The sequence below is a fragment of the Molossus molossus genome, unplaced genomic scaffold, assembly GCF_014108415.1.
Source record: "Molossus molossus isolate mMolMol1 unplaced genomic scaffold, mMolMol1.p scaffold_m16_p_8, whole genome shotgun sequence".
NCBI lineage: Eukaryota > Metazoa > Chordata > Mammalia > Chiroptera > Molossidae > Molossus > Molossus molossus.
In genome coordinates, this window is record NW_023425402.1 from 63,493,236 (window position 1) to 63,519,209 (window position 25,974).

A 25,974-nucleotide genomic window follows, 5' to 3' on the forward strand; every position below is an offset into this window, starting at 1 on the left:
GGCAGCGGCGGTATCGATGGTCAACCCCGGGGGGATTGGCCCCGCTGCAGGTCCCTGGAAAGCAGCTTGTGGCGTTGCAGACATTCACAAAATGCCTTATTTTACAAAACTCATTTTGTTCTTGTTTTGCCTGATGGTTCTGGTGGCCAGCAGAAAGCCCAAGAGGAGGAAATGGACAGGGCAGCTGGAAATGCCCACGCCAAGGTAAAGGCACGGGTGAGGGGGAGGGGGACCCCAACACCCTCCTGCCACGGGCAGGGAGAGAGCACGGCTGGGCTGTGGGAGGCTCCGTTCCGGGGTCTGCGTTCAGCCAGAGCATTTTGATTTGAGGCAGGTAGTTGAAAACTCAGTAGGTAAAACATCTTTGTATCTCTCAGGATTCTATCCTGGAGGAACCATAAATGGCCTGCTAAGTAATTACACTCAGTATTTTGGTTTATATACAGGAATTTATCCAGATTCAGTAAGAAAAAAATGTACCTGGGAGTTGTCTTTAAATTATTTGAATTGGAATAACTTTATAATGGTATAGGGATTCATTTTACTGTTTTGAATCTTAGAAAAGGTGTTTGAAATTTGCTAGATTATCAGAAATATATGTCTGGACAACAATGAATGACATTTCGAGATGTAATGGAAACATTTCCAAGAAATATTGGTTAAGCTCAGAATTTACCTTCAAAATCATTACCTTACGAATCAAAGTTCCTTAATAGTTTATTGTGAACTGATGTACAAAGCATGATACTCCAGGCCTAACTGTTCAGCATGAAGGACAGAGCAAGTAGCTAAGATACACCATGTGTGAATGTTACACATTTGTTTTCCATTCCACTAAGCATTGTGTGAACTCGTGATTATGAATATGAACTAATACCTTGAGGCACATTTTCTAGGTCAGTGTTCTCTATTTTTTTAATTTATTTTTTATCCTCACTTGAGGATACTTTTCCATTTATCTTCAGGTAGAGAGAGTGGGGGAGACAGGGAGAGAGAGAAAAACATCGATGTGAGAGAGACACATCGACTGGTTGCCTCCCTCACGACCCCAACCAGGGTCGGGGACGAACTGCAACCGAGGTACGTGGCCTCGGCCGGAATCGAACCTGGGACTCTTTGGTCTGCAGGCCGACGCTCCAACTACTGAGCCAAACCGGCCAGGGCAAGGGTGAGACTTTCTTGAAATCCATCCCATAAGGTGTTAAAGTGGATGAAAAAGAATGAACATACACATTCAAATAATATAAAGTAATTATTGAACAGAGAGTGAACGAAAAAGGTAGAGCACGTGGGCATCAGGAACCATGGCTCTGGCCCCACTGCATCCCCTGGGGCATGGACTGGTCAGACGATCACAGAGCTATGCCACGGTGTTTACCATCTCCGGGATGTCCCCTCACCCACCCAGGTGCTCATCCTTGCCCCTCTCTTGTCCTCATACCCCATGCCCGCTCCATCTGCCAGACCTTCGAACCTCCCTCCAATCTTATCACTGCTCTACACCACACCCCCACCACCCTCCAGGGACCGTGTGGTCTCTGCAAGTTTCCTATTGGCCTCCTGTCTCTACACTGTCCTCCTGCAGTCTCCTCTACACATTAGCCAAGTGGTCTTACCAGGGCCTAAACCAGATCTTTCGACTATCCTGCTCAGATGTCCATGGTCCTCCCGGCTCAGTAATATACCCACAGTTCTTATAATCTGGTCCCTGGGCTGTCTCCCGGCTCCTTTCTTACCAGAAGGATCTCTTTGCCCCCAGCCCTCGAGTTTTCTTACTGCTCCTCACACAAGCCAGATTCACCCCGGAACATTTGTACGTCTATTCCCCCCTCAGAATGCCCTTTCTTCAGATCTCATGGTTTGCTCCCTCCCCCATCCTCTCCAGGTTTCAGAAGGCTCCCCTAACCACCCTCCACACCAACCTTTCTCTCTTGTTCCTTACCTTGCTTTATTGAGGGCCATTTATGGCACTCAGCACTTCCCGAAGCCACATTGTTTATCTGTCTCTCTCTGTGTTTATTGTCTCTCTCCCCCACAAAGTTATCCCCGTGAAAGCAGTGAAAATATGTCCTCCCCATGACTTGAACGGCATCTGGACTGAGTAGGTGCCCCATAGAAATGTTTAGCAAATGAATTTGAGTCCAGAAATTGAGGAGCTGTACCACCAGAGTGTGGGACGGCTGTCCACATGGATGTTGGCATCCCTAAGGTTGATGGGAGGAACGGAATGGAGGGAAAGAACCGGTTGGTGGCAGAGCCCTCGCTGGAAATGGGAGAATGATTGGGAGGTCTGCGGCCCGGCCAGGTGGGAAGCTCTGGCTTATAGGGGAATCTGCTTCTTGGGTAGGAAGGGAGTAGGAGGGGGATGAGGGGTGGTGCAGGCCAACCTCTAGACCAGCTGAATAATGAAACTTTTTGTAACTGTGGAAATGTTATATATCTGCACTGTTGAATATAGCAGCCAGCATCCACGTGTGGTTACTGAACCCATACGTTTGGCTAGTGCAACTGAGAAACTGAAAGTTAATTTCATTCTATTTTATTTTATTTTATTTTTGTATTTATCTTCAGATAGAGTGGGAGGGGAGGAGAGAGAGAAACATCAATGTGAGAGAGATAGATCGACTGGTCGCCACCCACACGACCCCAACCAGGGCCGGGGACAAACTGCAACCGAACCCATGACTCTCTGGTCCGAGGGCCAAAGCTCTAACTGCTGAGCCAAACCAGCCAGGGCAATTTCATTCTATTTTAATGGACATGTGGCTAATGGCTAATTTTTTTTTTTTTTAATCCTCATCGGAGGATTTTTTTTTTGCATTTATCTTCTGATAGAGGGGGATGGAGACAGGGAGGAAGACAGAGAGAGAAACATCAATGTGAGAGAGACACATCTACTGGTTGCCACCCACACAACCCCAGCCGGGGCCGGGGACAAACTGCAACCGAGGTACATGCCCTTAACAGGAACTGAACCCGGACTCCCTGTTCTGGGGGCCAACACTCTAACCGCTGAAGCAAACCGGCCAGGGCATGGCTAATTTACTTGATCAGCACAGCTTTAGACTTCCCATCAGATGGCACCGTCTGGGCAGAGCTGCTAGAGAATGAAAGTGAAGGATCTCGCAGGAAGATGTCTCAAAGAGCAACCCTCGGGAGAGGACACATGTTGTGTCCCTCTTACAGGGTTAAAGCAGGAGATATGCTTACTTCCCTAAAACAATGAATGAAATGTGATAAGAACACTGAGTAAAATAGGAGTATATAAAAATGATCCACAAACACTCAAAACGAAATCTCTTCATTTACTTCCAGAAAACTTAAATCGCCGACACATAACAAACATTATAGTAACCTGACTTCTTATAAAATTGCTTATTTTCTTCCGTCAAGAATTAGATCTCACATCCTGTCAAATGTACAAATGACCTTTCCTTCCTTCCTTCCTTCCTTCCTTCCTTCCTTCCTTCCTTCCTTCCTTCCTTCCTTCCTTCCTTCCTTCCCTCCTATTCTCTCTCTCTCTTTTTCCTCTTCCTATTTCTCCCTCCCTTCTTTTCTTCCTTTGTTCCTCCCTCTCTCTCCCCTTCTTTCTCCCTCCCCTCCTTTTTCTTTATTTGTGTAGTGATAATCCTGTTGCTAGACTATTGCTTTAGAACATCTTGGACTTCGCTGCTTTAGGGTTATGAATGTGGTGGTGGGAAAAGACCTGGGGAGAGTGAGTGTAAATGAGAGAGAAGAGAGAATTACTCCTTTGTCGCCTGGGTTAGAGGAGAGAGGGAACGAGGGTCCTCCAGCTGCAGCGTCCACCTCAGGGGCTGCAGCACCTCTGTTTCCAGCTTGGCCTTGGTCCCTTCTGGCTGTGGAGAGAGGGGGCTGAGGCTCTGCACCAGACAGCTGCCAACTGGACCGACGTCAGCATCAGGTCTGACTAAGATACAACCAACATTTTAATTTTATCTATTTATTTTTTTAATTCTCACCTGAGGATATTTTTTCCATTGATTTTTAGAAGGAGGGGGAGAGAGAGAGAGAGAGAGGTTGATGTGAGAGACACATCGACTGGTTGCTTCCCACAGGACCCTGTCCAGGGCCAGGGATCGAACCTGCAACCCAGATCCATGCCCTTGACCGGAAATAGAGCCTGAGACTCTTTGTCCACAGGCCAACCCTCTAACTACTGAGCCAAACCAGCCTGGGCTGCAACAAACATTTTAAAACTTTATATTTGTCTCAAATTTTTAGTTATCACAAAAGCAATAACAACACGAGAGAAATGTTTAAAAAGAAAAACCCCCACATTTGAATTCCTCCACCATTTAACCCAACTACCAGCCTCTAATCACAACTTTTGACAATTAAGAGCTTGTCAGGGTAGACTGGCACCCAGCCAGGGGGTATATACTTTAGGAAGGTTCTGGAAGGGTCTGTTCCTCAGCTTGCCTGTGAGGATCCAGGGCAGAGGGGGGTCGAAAGGGTGGTCAGCATGTGTGTTTTGAGCCTGATGGAGAAAAGGTGCCTAATGGTAGTGTTTGCGGGAAGCCACCTTCCCAACACTCTCACTCAGTGCCTTGGTGGGCCAGGGAAAAGTGTCTCTCCCTTGTCTTTGCAGTCACCTTTATAAGAAGAACCTCGACATGACCAAGATCCGGAAGGGAAAACCTCAGCCACTTCTCAGAGTGGAGGACCATGATTTCACCATGAGGCCTGCCTTCGGAGGTAGGACTGTGTCCTTCCCGTCCCCAAGGCTGCCTGCTCTCCCCCGGGGCATGTTCTGTTGGCTTCCAGAGTCACGAATTTTCCCAAGGAGAAAGGGCTGGGAGGAAGTGAGTAGAGAGAGCTGTTGACAGAAGAGGAGCTGATGTGACTAAGCTGTTTACATTCAGAAAGGACATGCCCCACAGCTGTTGACTTTCCTAAAAAAATAAGAGCCGGCTGGGAGAGTCTGGACACAACATGGCTCCCCGGCTCGGGCACCCCTTTTCTTGCTGGAAATTTGGGGTTTTGAGGAGGCCAGCTACTTTTCAATGCAGCGACAGTTTAGTAAAAGCCACATTATGAAGCCCCTCTGCAAACTGGTCCCCAAGGAACTTCCCTGCGTCCGGGGTCAGGGAGGAGTGGCATGGCAGGTGGCTGCACCTTTCAGGAACTGGGGGGCTGCACAGGAGGGCTGGGAAGGGGCCAGCTGTTCGCTCTGTCCAACCAGGTGAGGAGTGGGGTGAGAACCGCTGGCTGCATGAGCTCTGGGGCTGAGTCTTGGAGCATTTCGGCTGATGGGCCCTGACCAGACAGACCCAGGCAGGCTGGCCTCCATTTCCCCTTATCTTTGCTCTTCTCTTTGGTCCCAGCATTCTCCTGGGGTGGCAGCAAAACGTAGGGGTGACCTACGGGCAAGTCAGTGGCCCCCTCTGGGCCTCTGTTTGCTGGTTTGTAACATGGGGACAGTGACCCCCTACATCTGGGGCTGTTGTCAGAATTAAACGACATAATGCAGGTAAAGCTCCCAGCACACACCCATTCACGTCTCCTTAGAGAAACCCAGCCGCCAGGCTTTCCCCTTGTGTATCTGCTACGAGATTAAGACATTAATCTATCCCAGAGGCCTCTGCATTTTGAAAGTCCTCAAAGCCTCCCATTCAGTTCCCTGAGCTCTGACACCTGCCGGGCAAAAGGAGACGAGTAAGCAGATTCCAGCCTGTGCCTCTTCCTCCTGCTGGAACATGGCCCGCCACCGGCGGTGAAGGTCAGGGGCCGCCATCTCTGGTTTCCTGGGAGCTTGCCACGAGTAATCCCACCAAGGAATTTTATAACAATAAAGTTTTCCTGAGCAAGCAGTTCTGAAATAGCTGTATCTGCTCCAGGAGGCCCCAGCAAGACGTCCCCGTCAGCAGAAAACTCCACCTTGCCCTTGCCTTTCTTTTATTATAGACAAATTACAACTTCTTTTTTTTTCTTAATTGATTTTTTAGAGAGAGGAAGGGAGAAGGGGGGGGGAGAGACTGATTTGAGAGAGAAACATCAATCAGATGCCTCCCTCATGAGCCCCAAGGGGATCGAACCTGCAACCTGGGTATGTGCCCTGACCAGGAACTGAGCCTGCTACCTTTTGGTGTATGTCCAACCAACTGAGCCACATGGTCAAGGGCTCCACCTTGCCTCTCTTATAAAGTGTCAGTTAAGGTACAGAGGGTTAGCTAAGTGGCTAGAACAATAACAAACAATGGTATTATTATTTATTATTAATAATATTAAATAATATAAAAATCCAGTTAATGGCAACTAATACTTTTTTGGTGATTCCTCTGTGCCAGGCACCATTTGAATCAAGGTACGTACACACACAATCTTATTTTAGTCCCCACAACTACTCTGTGAAGTAGAGACTGTTATTATCTCTAGATGGGGAAACTGAGGCACAGAGGGGTGAAGTGACTGACCCAGGCCACACTGCAGCTGAGGTTAGACCCTCCCTCCTAGCCTAGTCTCTTTCTTGCCCCTCCTACCGTCTGTCCCCTGAGGCAGAGCTGACGTATCCATCAGGCAGAATAGCCATAGCATCTGAGAGCTCACCAATGACACTCTTGGGGCTCTCTTGAAAATATTTTAAAATCAGAAGAAAAGAGAAATTTTTGGTAGAAGAAAAATTTTTTAATATATTCATTTTTATACTAATACAGTTGGAAAACATGATTTTTAATATTTTTTTAAGAAAGAAGGGTCCCATGAAGGCAAACACGCATAGGGGCCCCAAAAATCCTGACCTGGCCCTGACTCTGCATAGTCCTGTGGGGTAGGTATGTGTGTTGGGGTGTGGGTGATGGTCTGAACAATGTGTTGTAACTTTCTACAAGGCTGTTGTTGCTGGCAGGAGCCTGAGCTGACACCTGGTCAATACCCTTAGTTTACAGAAGATGAGCCTGGGGTCCAGAGGGTTAAATGATAGCCACAGAACAGCTGGGGGCAGGATTTGTTTCTTTTCCTGCCCGATGTTGGCTGCAAAGCTGAAAGCCATATAAAAATGCTCCCTCCTCTGGGAGAAAGCCAGTACTCAGGAATGGTAGGGGAAGTCCTGCCATGTTCCCAGAAACCCCTGGGTGACCTTTTCAGTGTGGAAAGAGAACAGATTAAAAATCTAGCAGCTTCCTAGTAATTCTGGGAATCAGTTGACTCAAATACCTTGTCTGAGCCCTCAGCTGCCTGATTTGGTGGTGTGTACCGGTTAGAGGAAACTCCAGTGCCCGGGGCTTCTCCTCCATCTGTTAGAAGAAATATTTAATTTAATGTTTAAACATTGTGGTAAACTATATATAACACAACATTTACCATTTTAACCATTAAAAAAGTGTTTTTATTGATCTTTAAGAGAGAGGAAGGGAGAGATAGAAACATCAATGTGAGAGAGAAGCATCGATTGGCTGCCTCCTGCACGCCCTCTATAGGGGATGGAGTCCGCAACCTGGGCATGTGCCCTGACAGGGAATTGAACTGGCCCCTCTCAGTCCATGGGAGGATGCTCAATCCCCTGAGCCACACCAGCGGGGCCATTTTAACCATTTTTAAGTGTGCACTTCAGTGGCATTATGCACCTTCATATGTTGTGCAACCATCACCACCATCCATCTCCAAAATGTTTCATCTTCCCACACTGAAACTGCAAACCCACCAAACAATAACTCCCCACTCTCCTTTTCCCCCGGCCCCTGGTAACCACCCTTCTACTTTCTATATCTACGATTTGACTATTCTAAGGACCTCATATAAGTGGCATTATACAGTTTCTGACTGGCTTTTGTGACAGGCTCGTTTAGTTACCATAATGTCTTCAAAATTGATCCATGTTGTACCTTGACAGCATTTCCTTCCTTTTTAAAGCCAAATAATATTCCATGGTAAGAATATATCACATTTTGTTTATCTACTCATCTGTCATTGGACATTTGAGTTGTTTCCACATTTGGCTATTGTGAAGAATGCTGCCATGAACATGTGTGTATGAATATCTGTTTGAGACCCTGCTTGCACTTCTTTTGGGTATATACTCAGAAGTGGGGTTGCTGGGCCTTTTGAGGACCCACCACACTGTCTTCTACAGGAGCTGTACCTTTCTACAATCTCACTAGCACAATGCTGATTTTTCATTTAAACTGTGTAGATGGGAGGACAGGAGGGATGTAGTGTCATCATAGAGTCTCTTGAATTATATCCAAGGAGTTTTTCAGAGTGTTCCAAAGTAAGTTAGGTTCTCCAATCAAAATACTGTTGTTCTTAAGGCAAGTATGTGTGGTTTGTTGCTGTTTTGAGCTGTTCTTATGTGTCAGACAGGATCTGTGACGGTTGCGGACCAGTGGTGAGCAAGACAGCCACAGTTCTTGGAGTTTTTACACTCCAGTGGGGGAGAACAGTGCTAGTGAAATCCTCACACCACGACGTCAAATTGTGAGAGCTGCTGGGAAGGAACAGTCAGGAGCTGTGGGGGTGGTACAGCCAGGCATGGTCATGGACACCAGGTGCCTCAAGGAGCCAGTGAAGACAAAAATGCCAAGAAACCACGCTAGCCTGGGAAGCTCATGCTATTGGAGTCTTTTACATTAAGTTATTTTGTTGTTTTGTTTGTTATCCTCACCCAAAGATATCTTTCCATGGATTTTTTTAGATAGAGTGGAAGGGAGGGAGAGAGAGAGAGAGAAAGAGAAACATTGATGTGAGAGAGACACATCGACTCCCCCATGACCCCAACCAAGGCCGGGGATCAAACCTGCAACCCAGGTATGTGCCCTTGACTGGAATCGAACCCATGACCTTTTGGTCCACAGGCCACCGTTCTCACCGTTGAGCCAAACTGGCCAGGGCTACATTCAATTACTTTGCCTGAAAGAATAGATTATTCTCAAGGAGTCTACTGGGGAAACAGATAAATGATTAAGAGCAATCAAGTATCACAGAGCAACGCAGGACGGCTCCGTGATGGAGAGGGAGAACCGAGAGGGTGGTCAGCGCTGCTCAGAGAAGGAGCAGAGAAGCCATCATTCAGGAGGTGACGCTCACGAGTCCGGGAAGATGTGCAGTGGGTGCGCCCAGCAGACAGAGAACAGAGGACAGACCGGGGGATGGGAACCCAGCAGTGAGGGTGAAGCACATCAGGGAGATGTGAGCAGCACTGTGTGTGAGTGTGTGAGTGTGTTACACAGGGAGGGACACGGCGGGAGGAGACTGGCGCGGGTTGGGGCAGCTCCGGGAAGGTTGTACTGTGTTTGGAGTCTTAGCAGCACAACCCAGGCTGAGGAGTGACAGGATGAGGCGTGTGCTTTAGAAAGTTCCCCACGGGCCTGCGGGGAAGATGCTCGGCGGTTAAGAAGGCACACCGGACAACAGCAGACCACTTCAGCTATGGTCCAGACCAGAGTTAGAGAGGGATTGAGCTAAGGCCATAAAAACAACCAGGGGTGGGGGTGGGGAGACAGGGATCTGTGAGATGCTAAGGAGGGAGATGGCCTTTGATGGGATTAGAGGAACCTGGACACCTAAGTGTCTGACCCCAGGAGACCATTCACTGAGATGGAGCACCTGGGAAGCAACTGGAAAAAAGATACAGTCATCGTTGGGGAACAGACAGCTGCTCAAAGGGGTGAGTGAGGACTTAATGGTCTGCTTACAATGGTGTGGACAAGGTTCAGGGAAACCACCAAGCCCCGGTGAGGCGAAGGGCTGGAAGACTGCAAAGCCATTGCCAGCTGGAGGTTTGAATGATAAGAGGAGGGAGCAGATTCAAATCTGGAAAAGAGCTAGAGCTGTGGAAAAGGGCCCAGGCAGGAGCTGTGGCCTCAAGAAAGGGCTTCCACCTGTAGCCCTGCAGGGAGGGATCTGGGAGAGACAAGATTCCCTTCCCTCTCCTCCTGCTTTCTGATACCTGCTGGCACCTTTGTTGGCTGAACCCAACCAGAACACAGAGGGCAAGGGGTAAGGGCCTGTTGTCAGCAGCAGCCTTAGGCCCAGGCAAGGAGACCCTGCCATGACCACACCTGCCCTCGGGATGTGGCCAAGAGGACGTGCCCACCTGGGTCTCTCTCTAGGCCACATCCAGGTTAAGGGACGCAGAGTCACCTGTCCGCACAGCCCTGAGCTGCTTCCAGGATCTACACAGGTCCCTTCTGCAGGCAAGCTCCCAGGGGGACGGCTCCACCCGTGTACGCATGCCTGGTCCTGACCAGTGGCCGCGGGTGGCTATCAGAAGCAGGCTGGATGGAGCTTAGATATGTAGGTAGGGTGTCCACATGTGCAAGAGGTGCCCTGTGCAGGGTGCGGCTGTGGGCGAGAAAAGAGGAAAGATGGCTCAGAAGTGGGCCTGCCCTCCCTGCCCTCCACATACCGGCCCGGAACGCTGAGGTCTCTGACAGTTCTGAAGTTGGACGTGGCCTCCTGGGTTGATATGAAGGTGTCAAAGAAGTAGGGCAGCACATATGTCATTCTGCAGTTTCTCAGCGTGCCATAACCTTTAGATATTCCAGCATATAGCATATGGCCTCCAGTTGTACTCTAGGCTGGGGCTGGGCCTGCAAATGTGGGTGCTGTCCATAGTGGTCAGCTCCAGAGTTGGGCAGAGCAGAGTGGAGCCTGGGTCTGGAGAGGCAAACCCAGAGGTCAGCATTGGGCAGGTTGACATTGAGTGAACCAGGGAAGACTGGGAGATGTGATGTGACCAGAAGCACTGGCTGGACCTGTAATGCTTTCCCCATATCAGCTTCTAGAACACAAGAGAACCTTTCCAGTGATACATTTAAACAGCAAAGGGCTGATTTAGGAGCGAAGGCCCGAACATTGGCTCGTGCGCTTCTTCAAGCATCGCCGGGTACTTGTTGGAGTGGCAATTCTCCAGTCCCACCCCAGGCCTCCTGAACCAGAGACTCTGGGGGTGTGGCCCAGGCGGCTGGTTTTCACAAGCCCTGCTTTGGTGCTGATTCACACGCACTGGACAACTCCCAGAAGTGAGGTTGTACAGTGTCCCAGGCCCTGTGTCCATTTTCCTTCTCTGTCAAACTATTCCACTTTGCCACCTCCACCAGCTGTCTCCACTCCCTACCTATCACCATCTCCACCCCGCTGTTCTTGCCGAGTAGAGGAGTCTTTCCTGGGCCTTGGCCTCCCCGACCTGTCTCCGATGGCCACTCTCCTCTGGGAACCTCGTCCCTCTGTGGTCTCTGTGATGCAGCTCTTCCCTGGCTCCTTCTCTGCGGTCCTTGGGTTTCTTCTCCTCCCCGAAGACACTCAGCCCCTCCTACAACAGTTCTGCTGCTGATGACTCAGCCTCCCTCTTGAGCCTGATCTCTGACTCAAACTCTAATTGCCTAGCTGTGGTTAAGTCCAGAAGAGGTCTCCACTGGATATCTAACCAATTTCTTAAAATTAATATCCATAAACAACCCTGCCCCACAGCCCAGCTTCTGTCCTTGGTGCACGGTGAATTTCCACCTGAGCTAAGTCACTTACACTAAGTCATTTACGCTAATATTTCTGTTGAAAACGAAATGCTTAAACTTGCAGCATTTCGGAATTATCACGTTGGACAATGTTTGTTCATTGGAGCATTTAGTCTATTAACATTTATTGAATAGTATATATAGTGGTTTAAAATCTATCATCCTACCATGTTCTTTTTATTGTCCAACCTATTCTATATATCTCGCCCCCCCCCGCCCCCTTTGTTGCTTTCTTTTGGATTTATTATTTTGGCTTATTCTTACTTTGGCTTTTTCTATTTTGAAAATACATATTCTTACTATTTCTTGGTGGTTCCCCAGAAAACAATATGAATCCTTGGCTTATCACTCCAGTGTGTTAATCAGCTGTTTCTACTGTTCTCCAGACAATGCAAAGGCCTCAGAACACTCTTACTCCATCTATACCCTCCCTACTTAAATGTTATCTTCACTGTGTGTTTTTGTTTTCTCAGCCCCACAATACATTATTAGTATTGTTTTATGTAGTCAATGTTCACTTATGCACATATTTACCATCTTTGTTGATCTTTATTTGTTCTTGCATGTCCAGCTCTCCTTCTGGAATCACTTCCTTCTGCTTGAAAACACCTTCATTTAGGGCAGGACGCTTGCTGGCAAATTCTCTCAATTTCAGTTTGTCTGAAAATTCTATCTCACATTCGTTCTTGGAGTGTCAGCAGGGAAGAAATGACATATATCTTTTTTTTTATTCCTAACCCAAGGATACTTTTCTATTTCTCATCAGATAGAGTGGAAGGGAGGGAGGGAGAGAGAGAGAGAGAAACATTGAAGTAATAGAGCCATATTGACTGGTTGCCTCCTGCACGACCCCACCAGGGCCAGGGACGAACCGTGACTGAGGTATGTGTCCTTGGCCGGAATCGAACCCGTGACTCATTGGTCTGTGGGCCGACGTTCTAACCACTGAGCCAAACTGGCCAGGGCAATATATCTTAATTTAAAAATTGATAAATCCCTGATATGCTTTCCAGGACCATGTAAAGAGAAGTAACAGCAGAAAGCTTAGGAACCGAGCAAAGCCCTTGGCTGAACACGTGTTTCCCTGATGCTGCCTCGAATCTGTCACTTCACTGGCATCCTGCCTGAGATCCCACCAGTGACTCAATTTGGCTCACCGGATCCCTCTCTTAAAGCAGAAAACCCCACAGCTATGTTAACCAGCCGAGGCATGCATGCCTCGTTAGTTTAACTGGACTGTTTTCTTTCTAACACCTGATACGCCTCAGTTCTGCTCAAGACATAAACTTGTTCACGAAAGGAGGAGGAAGATCAGTAATTTGGAAGAATTTCCCCCATAACCAGTTTGGGATGGGCCTCAACATGGAGAGTTCAGGAGAGCCTGGGAGCAGCTTCGGGCAGGTCAAAGGCCAAGATCAAACCCATTGTGCTCGGACCACGCAGGGCAGGGCTGTTGGTTCTGTTCAAGCTCGAGCTATGACTCCCCCGGAACCTCCTGAACACACAGCTCCGGAGCCTCCTGAACACACAGATTGTTTACCCCCAACACCAGGTTCCCTGTGAACTTGACCTGCACTCCCTTGCGGCCGTACCTGCAGAGCACTGACGCCACCCTCCCAGGCTTTATCAAATTTCTCTTAGACCGGTGCCTGGCGCTGTGGAGGGCAAGGCAGGCCCTGAGAACAGACAGACACAGTGACAGGCATTAAGCAACCTGATATGTTTTATCTGTGAAATGTCCTCCGCCCAAATCAGCTCCTGGTTAAACACTGTGCGCATTATCTGAAAACCAGGCCACGGGGAAGTGAGTCCAAAGAGGGTGTTGGCTATGCTGTTTCTTCCCTTCGGCTTCTGAAGTGCTGGTTGTTGCAGGCCACACAGTGGGAGGGTGGAGCAGAGCACACCTTCCACGAGAAGCAGCACCTGCAGGGGATAAGAGCTCCAACTCGGGGCCGTTTAACATCTCAGGCTAACAAAGAGTCCAGAGGACCGGGAATTAACCCGCTCCACTTCCTGGAGAGCAAAGTGGGAGCACACGGCTGTGCAGGGTGCAGCGCTCTGGGTTCTGGGAAAGGGCCCCCGCAGGGTGCTGGCAGACCCTCCCTCGTGTTGCAAGGCCCTCGGGAGGAAAAGGGCAGACTACTCAGCCCTGCGGAGGCGTCCTCCGCCGCTCCCCGAACACCCCTCTTCTGCTGCCTTCAAAGTACCCCTGGAACCTGGAATAAGGAGAGAATATGGCTTTAGAGCAGGGATTTCTCATGGGCCCTGACCTAGCCATCAGTTGAAGAACACAGGGAAATAAAAAGATCTGAGAGGGAAAAAGTAAATTTAAAAAAAAAAAAAGTATTGTACTCATTTGCTTTCATGGTCAAGACCACAGAAAATATCAATGAAATCCCACTAGTAATGAATAAATGCTTCCATCCTATCGAGCTCAGCCAAAAACCTGAATCTTTAATGGTGGGATTGCAAGTAACTAGTATTAGTAAGCCTCAGGGGGAGGTTTAGGGCCATCAGTGAGCCCGCCCAATGCCCAGGGCCACCACCAGGAGGACCTCCTGCCCCTGCATTTACGCTGAAATAGGGCTGAGCCTTCTAGTTCCTGCTCCCTCAGGATCTCTGATCCTCCTTCTCCGCCCACGGCTGAAGTCTTGGTCCCTTCTAGTCCATCTCATTCCCTAAGAACCGGACTCCCCCTGACACCCTAAGGTTCTCCCCACTCAGACCACCGTGGGCCAGGGTGTTCCGGTCCAGCACTCCTGGCCAGGGCTCAGAGGGCCCAGGGGCTGGCTTCTGGACAATGCCCTCTCCCCGGGAGGCCCAGTCCAGTTGCCACCTGACTCTCTCAGACACATTTTTTGCTGCGAGTATAACAGCATTCATTAATATGTTTGACAGACACAGGATTTTGGTTTTCCTCATTCTAGGTGTTTTAAAAATATCAAAATTCTTAAAAAAAACGTATGGAAGCATAATATACATACAAAAAAGTGCACAGGTTATAAGTGTATAGCCCACTAAATGACAGCAAAATGAACCTACCAGTGTAGCCATCACCCAGACCACAAAATAGAGCAGGAACCCGCAGGCAGACATGGTTTTAGAGATCTGGTCACAGGCCAGATGACACTGAGTGCCGAGCTTCTGCGCGGTGTGTTTTCGTGCTGCTCATCTGACGTGCCCTGAAAGGATTTCAAAACCTGTGCGATGTTCTTCCACTGCATCTAACTGTGCACAGATCTCATCTCCCACCACGTCAGAGGCCTCCAGGGACAGGACCCGCTACTGTTAGGTACTCTGCAGGTAGAGTTTGAATGACTGAATGAATCTAGCCCTGGGTGTGGAGGTGTCCCAACCCTGTGTCAGAGGCTCTTTGGCCTCATTCTTAGGCACCATTCCATCCCTTTTAGGTATCACAGGAGAATCAACAACCAGGGTCTCCACTCACGCACTAGAGCAACATTAGTGGCTCTTCCCTACAGAGATAGTCCTGGGAGTAGAAGGCAGTGTTCCAGCTCTTTGACTCATTGCAACAAGCACGGATTAAACATCCACCTTGGCTCGGGAAAGGCACGTAAAGCAGGCACAGTCTCTGTCCTCATGGAGAAAACTCGGGCACCCAACGCGACAGGAAGTAGCAAGGAAACCCTCGTAGAAGTCGAACCAGCCTGGTGGTGGAGAGAAATGTGTCTTAACCAGCTATCTTTGCTCTCCCGCAGGCCCTGCCATCCCAGTGGGTGTGGACGTGCAGGTGGAGAGCTTGGACAGCATTTCAGAGGTGGACATGGTACGCAGTGCTCTTGGTGGGGCCACCTAGAGTGTGGGGTCTCGAGGCTACGGTTCTGTGACAGCCGGTGGCTGGTGGGCCAGGCCAGAGCTGGTGGGAATAAAACTGGGACTTGGAAGTAGGCCCAGCTACAGTAAAATCTAAAGCAGGGGCTCTGGAGTGTCATGGGTAAAGATAACTTGAGGACTTGAATCAGATCCCTGGGCCCCACCTTCTGCTTTCTGATTCAGTCTCTGGGAATGAGGCCCAGCACCTTACACTTGAGTGTTCCTCAAGTGATGCGAGCAGTCAGATGAACCACGCTTGGAGGAGAACAGGAAGTGAGCTTTTTCAGATTGGAATTCTGTAGGAAAGGAAGCTTTCTAAGCCATCTCTCTGGTCTCACCTGGCTCCCCCAGGACTTCACCATGACCCTGTACCTGCGGCACTACTGGAAGGATGAAAGGCTGTCCTTCTCCAGCACCAGCAACAAGAGCATGACCTTTGATGGCCGGCTGGTGAAGAAGATCTGGGTCCCCGACGTCTTCTTTGTTCACTCCAAAAGGTCATTCACCCATGATACCACCACGGACAACATCATGCTGAGGGTGTTCCCGGATGGGCACGTGCTGTACAGCATGAGGTGACTACCCACGTGGACGGTTTCTCTGTCCAGTGCCATTCTTTTTTTTTTCATCCTCACCCGAGGACATTTTTCCATTTTTCAGATAGAGTGGGAGGGAGGGAGAGGGAGAGAGAGAGAGACATCGATGTGAAAGGGACACATTGAGTGGCTGCCACCCGCACGACCCAACCAGGGCTGGGGACAAACTGCAACCAAGGTACGTGCTCTTAGCGGGAACCGAACCCGGGTCTCTCTGGACCGCAGGCTGATGCTCTAACCGCTGAGCCAAACCGGCCAGGGCTCCAGTGCCATTCTAATATGTGTGGCCAGCCTCTTTGGCCCTGAAGAGTTTGTAATTGCGGTTGTGTCTATGGGCTACTTGGGATGATACAAGTCTTCTGATACTAATACAACACTCCAGTGTAATGGCCACCCTCGTAGCTGGTGAATTCCCTGTTGTTGGGGATCTTAAGCCTGATTAGGAGACTAGATGGGACTGAATGAGTTGAGGGAGACAATGATCTTTATGTACCACCACCCCTCTGTGTATCTAGGTCCAAATTTCCCTATTCTCTAAGGACATCAGTCATTGGATTATGGCCCATCCTATTTCAATATGACCTCATCTTACCTTGATTACATGTGCAAAGACCCTATTTCAAAATCAGGTCCCATTCACAGGTATTGAGAGCTTATACATGCTAGTTTATTGATAATAAAGATTTTTAAAAAATAGCTACTGTTTATTGAGTGCTGTTGCAGGTTGGCTTCTGGGCTAACTTGAGCGACCACACCATCTTATTCACATCTTCCTGGCCTGCCTGTACAGTTCACCAGAATCAGATGCTAATACCTTTGGGTGGGGTGTGGGAAGGGGGCATAATCGTCCAGGTATCTCTGGGGAGGCTGGTTGAGAGCAATGACAAGAGAAGAGTGCAGAGGTGAGCCATTGGCAGCCAACACCCTTAGTAGCTGGGATCCAGGCAGAGCACCGATGTCTCCTGCAGAAAGACAAGAGTTAAGGTTCTGTAATTCGGATATTTGGGTTTCCAAACTTCTGAAACAGACGCCAAGGAGGCAGCTGCTCTTGGTCAGGTTCATGTTCTCCTACTCAGGGCAGATGGATGAGACAACAACTCACTGTACGAGCCAACACACGTGTTTGGATTTTCTAGGATTACAGTCACTGCCATGTGCAACATGGACTCCAGCCACTTTCCCCTGTACTCCCAGACCTGTTCTTTGGAGCTGGAAAGCTGTAAGTATCAGTATGATTAATGATCAATCTTTGCCTTATTCTCTCTCCAATATTTGTGCCATTTTAGTAACCATGAGACTGAGTGCTGCTGCCAGTGTTAACTGTTTGCTCTTAGGCTGGCATAGAATTTCCCTGTTGCTTCACCCTGCATCAGAAGCAAAGGAGGCAAATTGATTATTTCCCCTCCTCAAAGATGCACATAGAGATGAAGATCTGATGCTGTGTTGGAAGCATGGAGATGAATCCCTAAAAACAGATAAGATCTCCCTGTCTCAGTTCCTAATTCAGAAATTCCACACCACTTCCAGACTGGCCTTCTACAGCAGCACCGGTAGCTAACTTCTTTTGTGTGTGTGTGTTTCTTTTTTGTAAATGTATGTATTAATTTTTATTTTTCAATTACAGCTTACAATCAATACCACTCTGTATTAGTGTCATGTGTATAGCATAGTGGTTAGACAGTCAGACACTTCACAAAGTGGTCCGGTAGTTAACTTTTGCGTGGTCTGACTCAAATGTGAAAGAAAGTAGAATTCTTCTTCAGTCTTAACCTTTCCTTTCCTAAAGAAAATACATTCTTCTTATTAAAATAGTTCATAGTCCCCCAAAACATAAACACCACTTAAAAGCAGAGAGTAAAAAAGTTGCTGCCCTTGGAAATCCCATGGCCAGAGGTAGTCATTCCTAACAATTTAGCAAACACCCTTGGAGACATCTTTTTTTCTTTTTCAAATTTTATTTGGAAAAGGTCTTTATTGTCAGGTAGAATGCAACACCGTGGAAGGAAGAGAGGGAGGGAAGGAGAGAGACATCTGTATGAGAGAGATATCAATTGGTTGCCTCCCACATGACCCTGACTGGGGCTGGGAATTGAACCTGCAACCCAAGCACATGCCTTTGACCAGGAATTGAACTGGAGACCCTTCAGTCCTAGGGCCATCGCTCTAACCAACCGAGCCAAACCTGTCAGGGTGACAACATCTTACTTTAATTATGTAATTTCACAAAAGTGGTGTTTTATTTTACATGCTGATCTGAAACCTGGTTGACTTAACAAATGGACAGATAGCTTTCCGAGGCAATGTTTTATACCTACATTTAGATCTATAGTTTCATTGTTAATGCTAGGGCAATCTCTTCTTGGACCCTGGGCCATGTTTGAAGCTTTGAGAGGATCCATTTGTCATCTCTTCTCTAATCTCACCATGAGTTCTGTATTAATTTCTTTGGACTGCCACAAGTAATTATCACTGAAGGCTCTAGGGAGGACTCCTTGGCTCTCACTAGCTTCTGGAGGTTGCTGCACCACTCCAATCTCTACCTCCGTGGTCACATGTCATTCTCCCCGTGTCTCTGTGTCTTCATATGGTGTTGTCTCTGTATCTGTGTCCAAATTTCCCTCTTCTCTAAGGACATCAGTCACTGGATTATGACTTCATCTTATCTTGATTACATATGCAAAGGCCCTATTTCAACATCAGGTCCCATTCACAGGTATTAAGAGTTAGGACTTCAACATATCTTTCTGGGGGACACAATTCAGCCTACAACAGCTCTGCAGTAGCTATGGGGTCCTAGAGGACTTCTCACTTCATTGCCCTTTGTCCCAGTGCTGAGAAACCCAGGCCCTTCCATGGAAAGATTTTGTGCTACTGTCTGTCCCTGCGTGGCCATCATTTCCCCATTCCCATGTCCCAACCCACACTCTTCTGTTCACAACATGAAACATTGGAAGAGAGTGAGCCCACCAAGGTTGTATTGGTGTTGAGCCTGCCCAAGCCTGCTTCCCTTTATGCCTGCAGTGCTCATCCCTCTCTTCTCTTTCATTCTGATATGTACTGCCGCACAATTTTCTTTTCTATTCTTGGGAAGTTCAAATCAACTTTCTTTCTAAAACCATTAGTAAGAGTTCTATTATAGGTTTTATAATGTGCCACTGTTTTGAGTACTTTATATGAATTATCTAATTTCTACTCAACAAACCTATGGTGTACATGTTATCCCCAGTTTACAGATGAGGAAACTGAGGCTAGAAGGAATTAAGGTTAATTGACATTACCTAGCTGGTAAGTGGCCAAGCAAACTGCCTTAGTCACTGTGTATACTCCTCTTAGAGGCTTTCTACGTTGGAATAACATGCTTATTTGTTTGTTAATTTTGTCCCTGTTTGAGACCTTCTGGAGTCCAGATTAAAATGCACCTTCTTTCTGCTCGCATTATTATTTATGTGCCAACAAGCGGGTTTATCATTCCATCCCACAGGGGCTGTGATCTCTCCCGAGTGCTCTGTGTGGAACACGGAGTGTACATTTCAAAGCAATGCAGTGAGAGCGATGTCAGGGACAGAAGGGCTCACCGGGAAGGGGTCTGTCTTTGCCTCTCAGGTGGAACCTCACTGGCTTCTTCCTATGTCCCCCAGGCTGGTACAACCGTCTATACATTAACTTCACCTTGCGTCGTCACATCTTCTTCTTCTTGCTCCAAACCTATTTCCCTGCCACCCTGATGGTCATGCTGTCCTGGGTGTCCTTCTGGATCGACCGCAGAGCTGTGCCTGCCAGAGTCTCACTGGGTAAATAGCATGTGATAAGGTGTGGTAGGGTGGTTATTTATTTATTTTTCAACCAATCACTAGGTAAAGAAAAAGTAAAACCATTATCCAGAGTTCTTAAGTGATGTGCTGTCAGAGTCAAAGGAGGAAACGTTCCTACGGTTTCTTGTCTTGCCCTCCCACACTGCCCTGTTTCCTGGGCTATGAACACCACAGGGAGCTAAAACAGCATCAACTCTGCTCCAGTCATGTCAGAAAGATAGAGCCTGTTCCGGCTGGAGACTTCCACCACCGGCAGTCTTAGAGCTCAGTGCTTTGACAAATAAGATAACTCTACAAATGCCAAGAACTTATTGTGTAAATACAAAAATGTTGTTTGTTGGCCTTGTTTAGACGCACAGAGTTTGGAGGCAGGGCCCATGGTGGTGATTAATGGGAAGGAGAGGGTTGTGCTGCTGGCGACTTGTGGCTTTCGTCCTCCGCAGACCCTGAATTCTAGAGTGAACATTACCAACGGATCATTGTAAATTTGGACAAAATCTGGTGGGGCCCTGAGAACGTGAGGGTTTGACTAGCAGAGCAGTGTGAAGAAGAAACTGGTTTGATAGACTCCAGGGGTTTCGCAGTCTTCACGGCCTCAGTCATGGGCTTAGACGAGGGAGAATGTGTTCCCTCCGGAGGTCGGGGAAGGTTCCTCCAGAAGCGCCCGTTGGCCACTGTGTCAAGTCCCACACTTGAACAGGACCTTTCTGAGGCACTGCTGACCTTGTCAGCCGCATCGCAGAAACCCCGTGTCCCAAGGGGCGTGGCAGTGGAAAGGGACGGGCGAGTTGGTCAGGACAGCCCGGCTGCTTGCGGGGCAGATCCCTGCGCCTCTGCGAGGTGGAAACGTGTCCGGGGGATTCCTCGTTGGATTTAGGAGACGGACGGTGTCAGGGGTGACTTAGTGAAACGTGGGGGCCGTTCTGCACCCTCGCCAGCGGCCGAACTGAACGCCGGGTGTTGCAGGTATCACCACGGTGCTGACCATGTCCACCATCATCACGGGCGTGAACGCCTCCATGCCCCGCGTGTCCTACGTCAAGGCCGTGGACGTCTACCTCTGGGTGAGCTTTGTGTTCGTGTTCCTCTCGGTGCTGGAGTACGCGGCCGTCAACTACCTGACCACGGTGCAGGAGCGCAAGGAGCGGAAGCTGCGGGAGAAGGCGAGACGTTTCTTCTTTTCGGGGTCTGAGTCCCTGCAGGATGGGTGGGCGGGAAGGGGCTGCGTGCAGAGAAGGCCACGTGTACGCAAACGGAGGGTGCTCCATTCCAGAAGAGGGTCTAGCGTCTACCATAAAGGGTCCCAGAAGGCAGAAAGCCTTCGGACAAAGACAAGAAACAGGAAGACTTGGGTTCTTAGGCCTAAGTCTGCTGCTTATGCTGGGCCTCCTTCTCACCTGTACAAAAGTAAGCATCCTCACACCACCTTCCTTTCAGGGTTATTCTAAGGGTCACAGGAAATAATGTATGTGAAGGTTGTTTTTAAACTGTAGGGGACTAAACACACATAAGTAATACTATTATTATTGAACATACCTAGAGAAAATGACCTCATATTCTATGTCTAGATAAGGCAAGAATCTAGAATAAAAAGCTCCTTTATTTATCAGTACTCTGGCTCAGTGAAAATTCAGCCCCATAAGACCTTAGTCTTCAGAGTCATTGGAAATACTGTTCTATCTGTTCGGCACTGCACTTTACTAGACCACACTGTGCTATGAGATGGAGTGCGAATGGGGAGGCGAAGGCAATGTGTATGGGTCTCCACACAGGGAGAGAAAGTCTATTGCATTCATTTTAAGTCTCTTATTAATGACAATAAGAAATAAAATGCCAACTGGTTACCAAATCATTGCTAGTCATTTTACTAGTCCAAATGGGTGTTCACCTGAAAGGCGTAGAGATCAGGGGCCATGAAAATCCCACATTTACGCCCATCTAGGTGGCCGGTAGCTCCTTAGCATGGGAAACTTTAAATTTTAAGAAAAGAGGCCCTAGCTAGTTTGGCTCAATGGGCCCAATTTGGCTCTGTGGTTAGAGCGTTGGCCTGTGGGCTGAGGGGGCCTCGGTTCAATTCCGGTCAAGGGCACGTACCTGGTTGCAGGTTTGATCCCCAGCCCTGGTCAGGGTCGTGTGGGAGGCAACTAATCAATGTGTCTCTCTCACATCAATGTTTCTCTTTCTTTCTCTCCCTCACTCCCACCCTTCCACTCTAAAAATCAATGGAAAAATAACCTCAGAGGATTAATGGGGGGAAAAATGTAGGAAAAGAGTATGTGTTGCCTTTTCAAAAGATTTTTCAATGCCCACATTAAACCTGTTGAAAATTTCCACATTTTCTCCAAGTATGCTAGATTATTTAAAAATTTATATTTAAAATTCTATTCAAAAATTTTTTTTTATTTCAGCATTTGATTATTTGTTCAAATTAATAATAATCTGTACATTGATTATTATCAAATGACTTTGGGTTATATGTAAACACTTTTGATTTATAATCTGTTAGACGTTCTTGTATATAGCTGTTAAAAAACAACAACAACATAAATCTGACAAATTTGGGCTCATGAATCAATAACTGCAAATAACCTATAGTTGGACAGTTCATTAACCTGTAACCATACCTTGGGGCCTAGTCTTTGCCAATGATGACACAACACTGTCTAAAGAGAAACAGGGAAATCACACGTGGAAAGACAGTTGGGTCCCAAGTCCAGCTCCCTGTCTGTGTGAGAACAAATACCTGGGGGTGAGAGTTGTATCCCACTGTTGTGACATGTGCCATTTAAAGACTGAAAAGGTGCAGTTGCTGAAGGATAGACAGTGGTGGGGAGACGAAAAATCTCTCTTCTGCTGCCTCACAGAGAAACCACTATTCACAGCCGTGAAAATGGCCCTCAGTGGAGCCATTTTTGAGGTTCCCAAAGTGGGAGCCAAGGAGCACCTGGCCTGGAGTCACCTTCTAAAGCTGTTAAAAATGAAGATTCTGGGGCTGTACCCCAGACCTACTGAGTCAGAATCTCTGGGGATGGCATCCTGGAATCTGCATTGTTAATAAGCTCCCAAGTGATTCTGAGGTTCCCTGAAGTCCATCCTCTACTCTAAAAAAGACCAAGCTGATTGGAGCCTGCTGGGCTCACCCTGCTTCAAATGGGGGCCCACACTGCTTTGGGTGGAAGGGGGTCTGCCTCCCCTGCACCCTCGAATGCTTGGGCTGATTACCTAGACCTATTCAACATGCCAGGAGCTGCTTAATTTTTCTTAGAAACAAGGTGTTTGTGGAAAATTATCAAAATCTTTGACATTTCCTGATTCTAACTCAAAATCTTAGGAGAAAAGTTTGTTTTTATTTTAGCAGAATGAATTTCAGTTTAAAACAAGGAAAAGAAGTAAAGACCTGTGCCTTTAACAACAACAAAAGGCAAAAGGCTCCAGTGACAATATCTTACAATTTTATCTAAGTTTGGCTGTGATTATATCTAAATGCAAAGAATTGAATAGATAACTTCTTACTGACCTTTTATTCCTAAAGTCTATGAATTAGTCTAATCTAGGAATGTATTAATGTGCTACATAATTATTGTGGCTGATAGGATGAGACATAGAAAAAAAAAAAAATGAAATAACCATGCCTGATTAAAAAAATAGCCCTCCAAACCACAAAAGATTTCTTCAAGTGTAAGATTTCTTCAGGTAATTCTAATTTTCCATAAAGTCACCCATCTGTTTTTGCATTCTTCCATGGTATTCATTTGAGTATTTCAAGATGCTTAACAAGAGAAGGCAGGCTGTGAAATGTCATTATTTTACATTCCCAGGTGGAAAAAACAGGCACTGCAGGGCTGAGAGCCAAGTTAGTAACATATTAAAATCAACGGGTTGGGAAGAATAAACCCACGACGAGTTAGCTGTATCAGGCAGGCTAATGCCTTTGGCCAACAACAACCAGTGTAGCACCAGCTGGAAGCCCTCTCTTTGATGACTCAGATTGTGGGAGAAGTTAAGTGAAACCATTTTCTTCCCTCTAACTTAAAATTTATATATATTTTCGTACTTGCAGAAATAGTTTAACAAAATAGGATCACATACATCCATATGCCCTCACTTACATCCAACACTGTTAACATTTTGTCATCTTTGTGTGCTCTTAAACATAGTTTTGTTGGTGTAGTCGTACCATTTAAAAATACGTTGCAGGCATCGTGACCCTTAACCCTCACATGTGACTCCTTAGAGTAACGACACTCGCCTAGCCAGTCATTTTTTTTTTTTTATTTATTTATTTTTTTTTTATCCTCACCCGAGGATATTCTTCCATTTTTTGTACAGATAGAGTGGGAGGGAGAGAGAGAAAGGGAGAGAGAGAGAGAAACATCGACGTGAAGGGACACATCGAGTGGCTGCCACCCGCACGACCAACCAGGGCCGGGGACAAACTGCAACCGAAGCACGTGCCCCTAGCGGGAACCGAACCCGGGTCTCTCCAGACCGCAGGCGGACGCTCTAACCGCTGAGCCAAACCGGCCAGGGCTAGCCAGTCATTTTTTGATCCATGCACAAAGACATGGAGTCCCACAACTGGAATAAGAATATATGGGTTTAAAGTCCTGACTCTGACACTAGCTGTGTGATCCCCGGAGAACTGTATAGCTTCTCTGGGTCTTAGTTTTTGCCTCTGCAATTGAGGGCTAAATCAGTGGTTCTAGAACTAGGCTACATAGTAAAATCACGGGGGGGCTTTAAATTAGTCTAGAGTGGATCATGGATGTGGCCATGCTGAGAGCTTCCCAGCTGACTCCAATATGCAGCCAGGGTAGAGTCTCCTTGGGCTAAGTGATCTCTGGGATCCTTCCAGCTGTGCTTTTCTGTGGTTCTGAGTAGCCATGGGCTTTGTCCTAGGCCCAGGCCACTTCCTCTGCCCCTCTCACAAGGCCTAACCATGCCTTACACCTTGTGTTTGCTGCCCGCAGTTCCTGTGTACGTGCGGAATGCTTCACTCACGAACCATGATGCTGGATGGAAGCTACGAGTCTGAGGCCAACAGCTTGGCTGGGTACCTGAGGAGCCACGTTCTGACCGAAGAAGAAAGGCAAGACAAAATAATGGTCCACCTCACCCTGAGCAATGAATCCAATTCTTCCAGGAAGAAGGGGCTTCTGAAGGGCCAGATGGGCCTTCGCATCTTCCAGAACACCCATGCCATTGACAAATACTCCAGGTTGATATTCCCTGCCTCTTACATATTTTTCAACCTAATTTATTGGTCAGTGTTTTCCTAGGGGCTCCAAGGCTGTGCCTGGGAAAGGGCCTAGACATCTATGGGGCCTGGCCAGCCATCTGCACATGGACCTGCTGACCACGCTTCCCTCAGCAGACAGAGCAGCAGCCCCTGGACTCCCGTGAGCGGCAGCCCCTCCTGGAGGAGCCCAGGAGCCCTCCAGCTGCCCTTCCCCGACCTCAGGTTTTGCCCCTCATTCATGCTGTGCTGTGTCCCACTTCACGTCTCTCTGGGATTGTCTTCTTCTGTTCTTGTGTGTGAACAGGTTGAGAGCCCCTCCCTATAAAAAAATACTCAGATGCCTTTTAGATGTTCTGAGACCCCTATGAAGCCTAGGATTCGGCTGTGAAAAGAAAAAGGGAAATTGAAGGGCAAGCTTAGGGGCATTCTGGATAGGACACAGGAAATTAGGATTCGAAATAGGAATAAAACATCTGTAAACCCATACAACTGGATTAAGTGCCTACCTAAGACGGAATAAAGCTCAGATCCCAGACCGTATATAATTGACCTGTGTGAGTCTGTCAACTGACATGATTTTGCAGTATTTGGGGACATCATTCATTCATCCATTCAACCATTTATTAAATATTGAGTGCCAGGTGCTGTGGAAACGCACAACTAGAGGTCCTCTAAGTCTGTGCCCATTCCACAGCTGGCAGAAAGCACTCTGCTCTTCTCCCGCCCTGTACTCCCAGTTACCCCACAGACCCCTTCTGTTTGCTGGTGCTTTCCCCGCTAGGTCTGTCTAGAAGAGCATTTCCTGTCTCCTGTGAGGCTCCCATGAAGCCAGCTCAATGCTCTTCTCCTGGAATCTCCATGCAGGAGAAGCCTGGTGCTGGGGCGAGGGAGGGACTAGAGCATTTGTGACAGCAGAACTTGGTCTGGGGGCGGAAGGAGGCATGGGTCTGCTGTAGAAATTTCAGATGCCATCTTGCCTCCCTTTTCTCCAGCAGGTGTCCTCAATAATCCCCATGTCCAAG

The 25,974-nt window shown here is 47.8% G+C and overlaps 1 protein-coding gene across 1 annotated transcript; it reads left to right on the forward strand.

The window, feature by feature from the left end:
* LOC118621196 (gamma-aminobutyric acid receptor subunit rho-2) lies at positions 1 to 25,874 on the forward strand. The gene is made up of 9 exons (XM_036248532.1): positions 1 to 204; positions 4,610 to 4,716; positions 15,191 to 15,258; positions 15,657 to 15,880; positions 17,038 to 17,120; positions 17,314 to 17,451; positions 19,540 to 19,692; positions 20,680 to 20,876; positions 24,684 to 25,874. The coding sequence occupies exons 1-9, from the start codon at positions 17 to 19 to the stop codon at positions 24,990 to 24,992; spliced, it is 1,467 nt and encodes a 488-aa protein (XP_036104425.1). The 5' UTR covers positions 1 to 16; the 3' UTR covers positions 24,993 to 25,874.
* The last annotated feature ends 100 nt before the right edge of the window (positions 25,875 to 25,974 follow it).

What these genes read in the sequence shown, in the direction of transcription:
- LOC118621196 (XM_036248532.1), top strand. Translation starts at nt 17, where the DNA reads ATGGTCAACCCCGGGGGGATTGGCCCCGCTGCAGGTCCCTGGAAAGCA. An exon ending in CTGGAAATGCCCACGCCAAG is followed by an intron (nt 205 to 4,609) that starts GTAAAGGCACGG and finishes TTGTCTTTGCAG; the next exon opens with TCACCTTTATAAGAAGAACC. An exon ending in GCATTTCAGAGGTGGACATG is followed by an intron (nt 15,259 to 15,656) that starts GTACGCAGTGCT and finishes TGGCTCCCCCAG; the next exon opens with GACTTCACCATGACCCTGTA.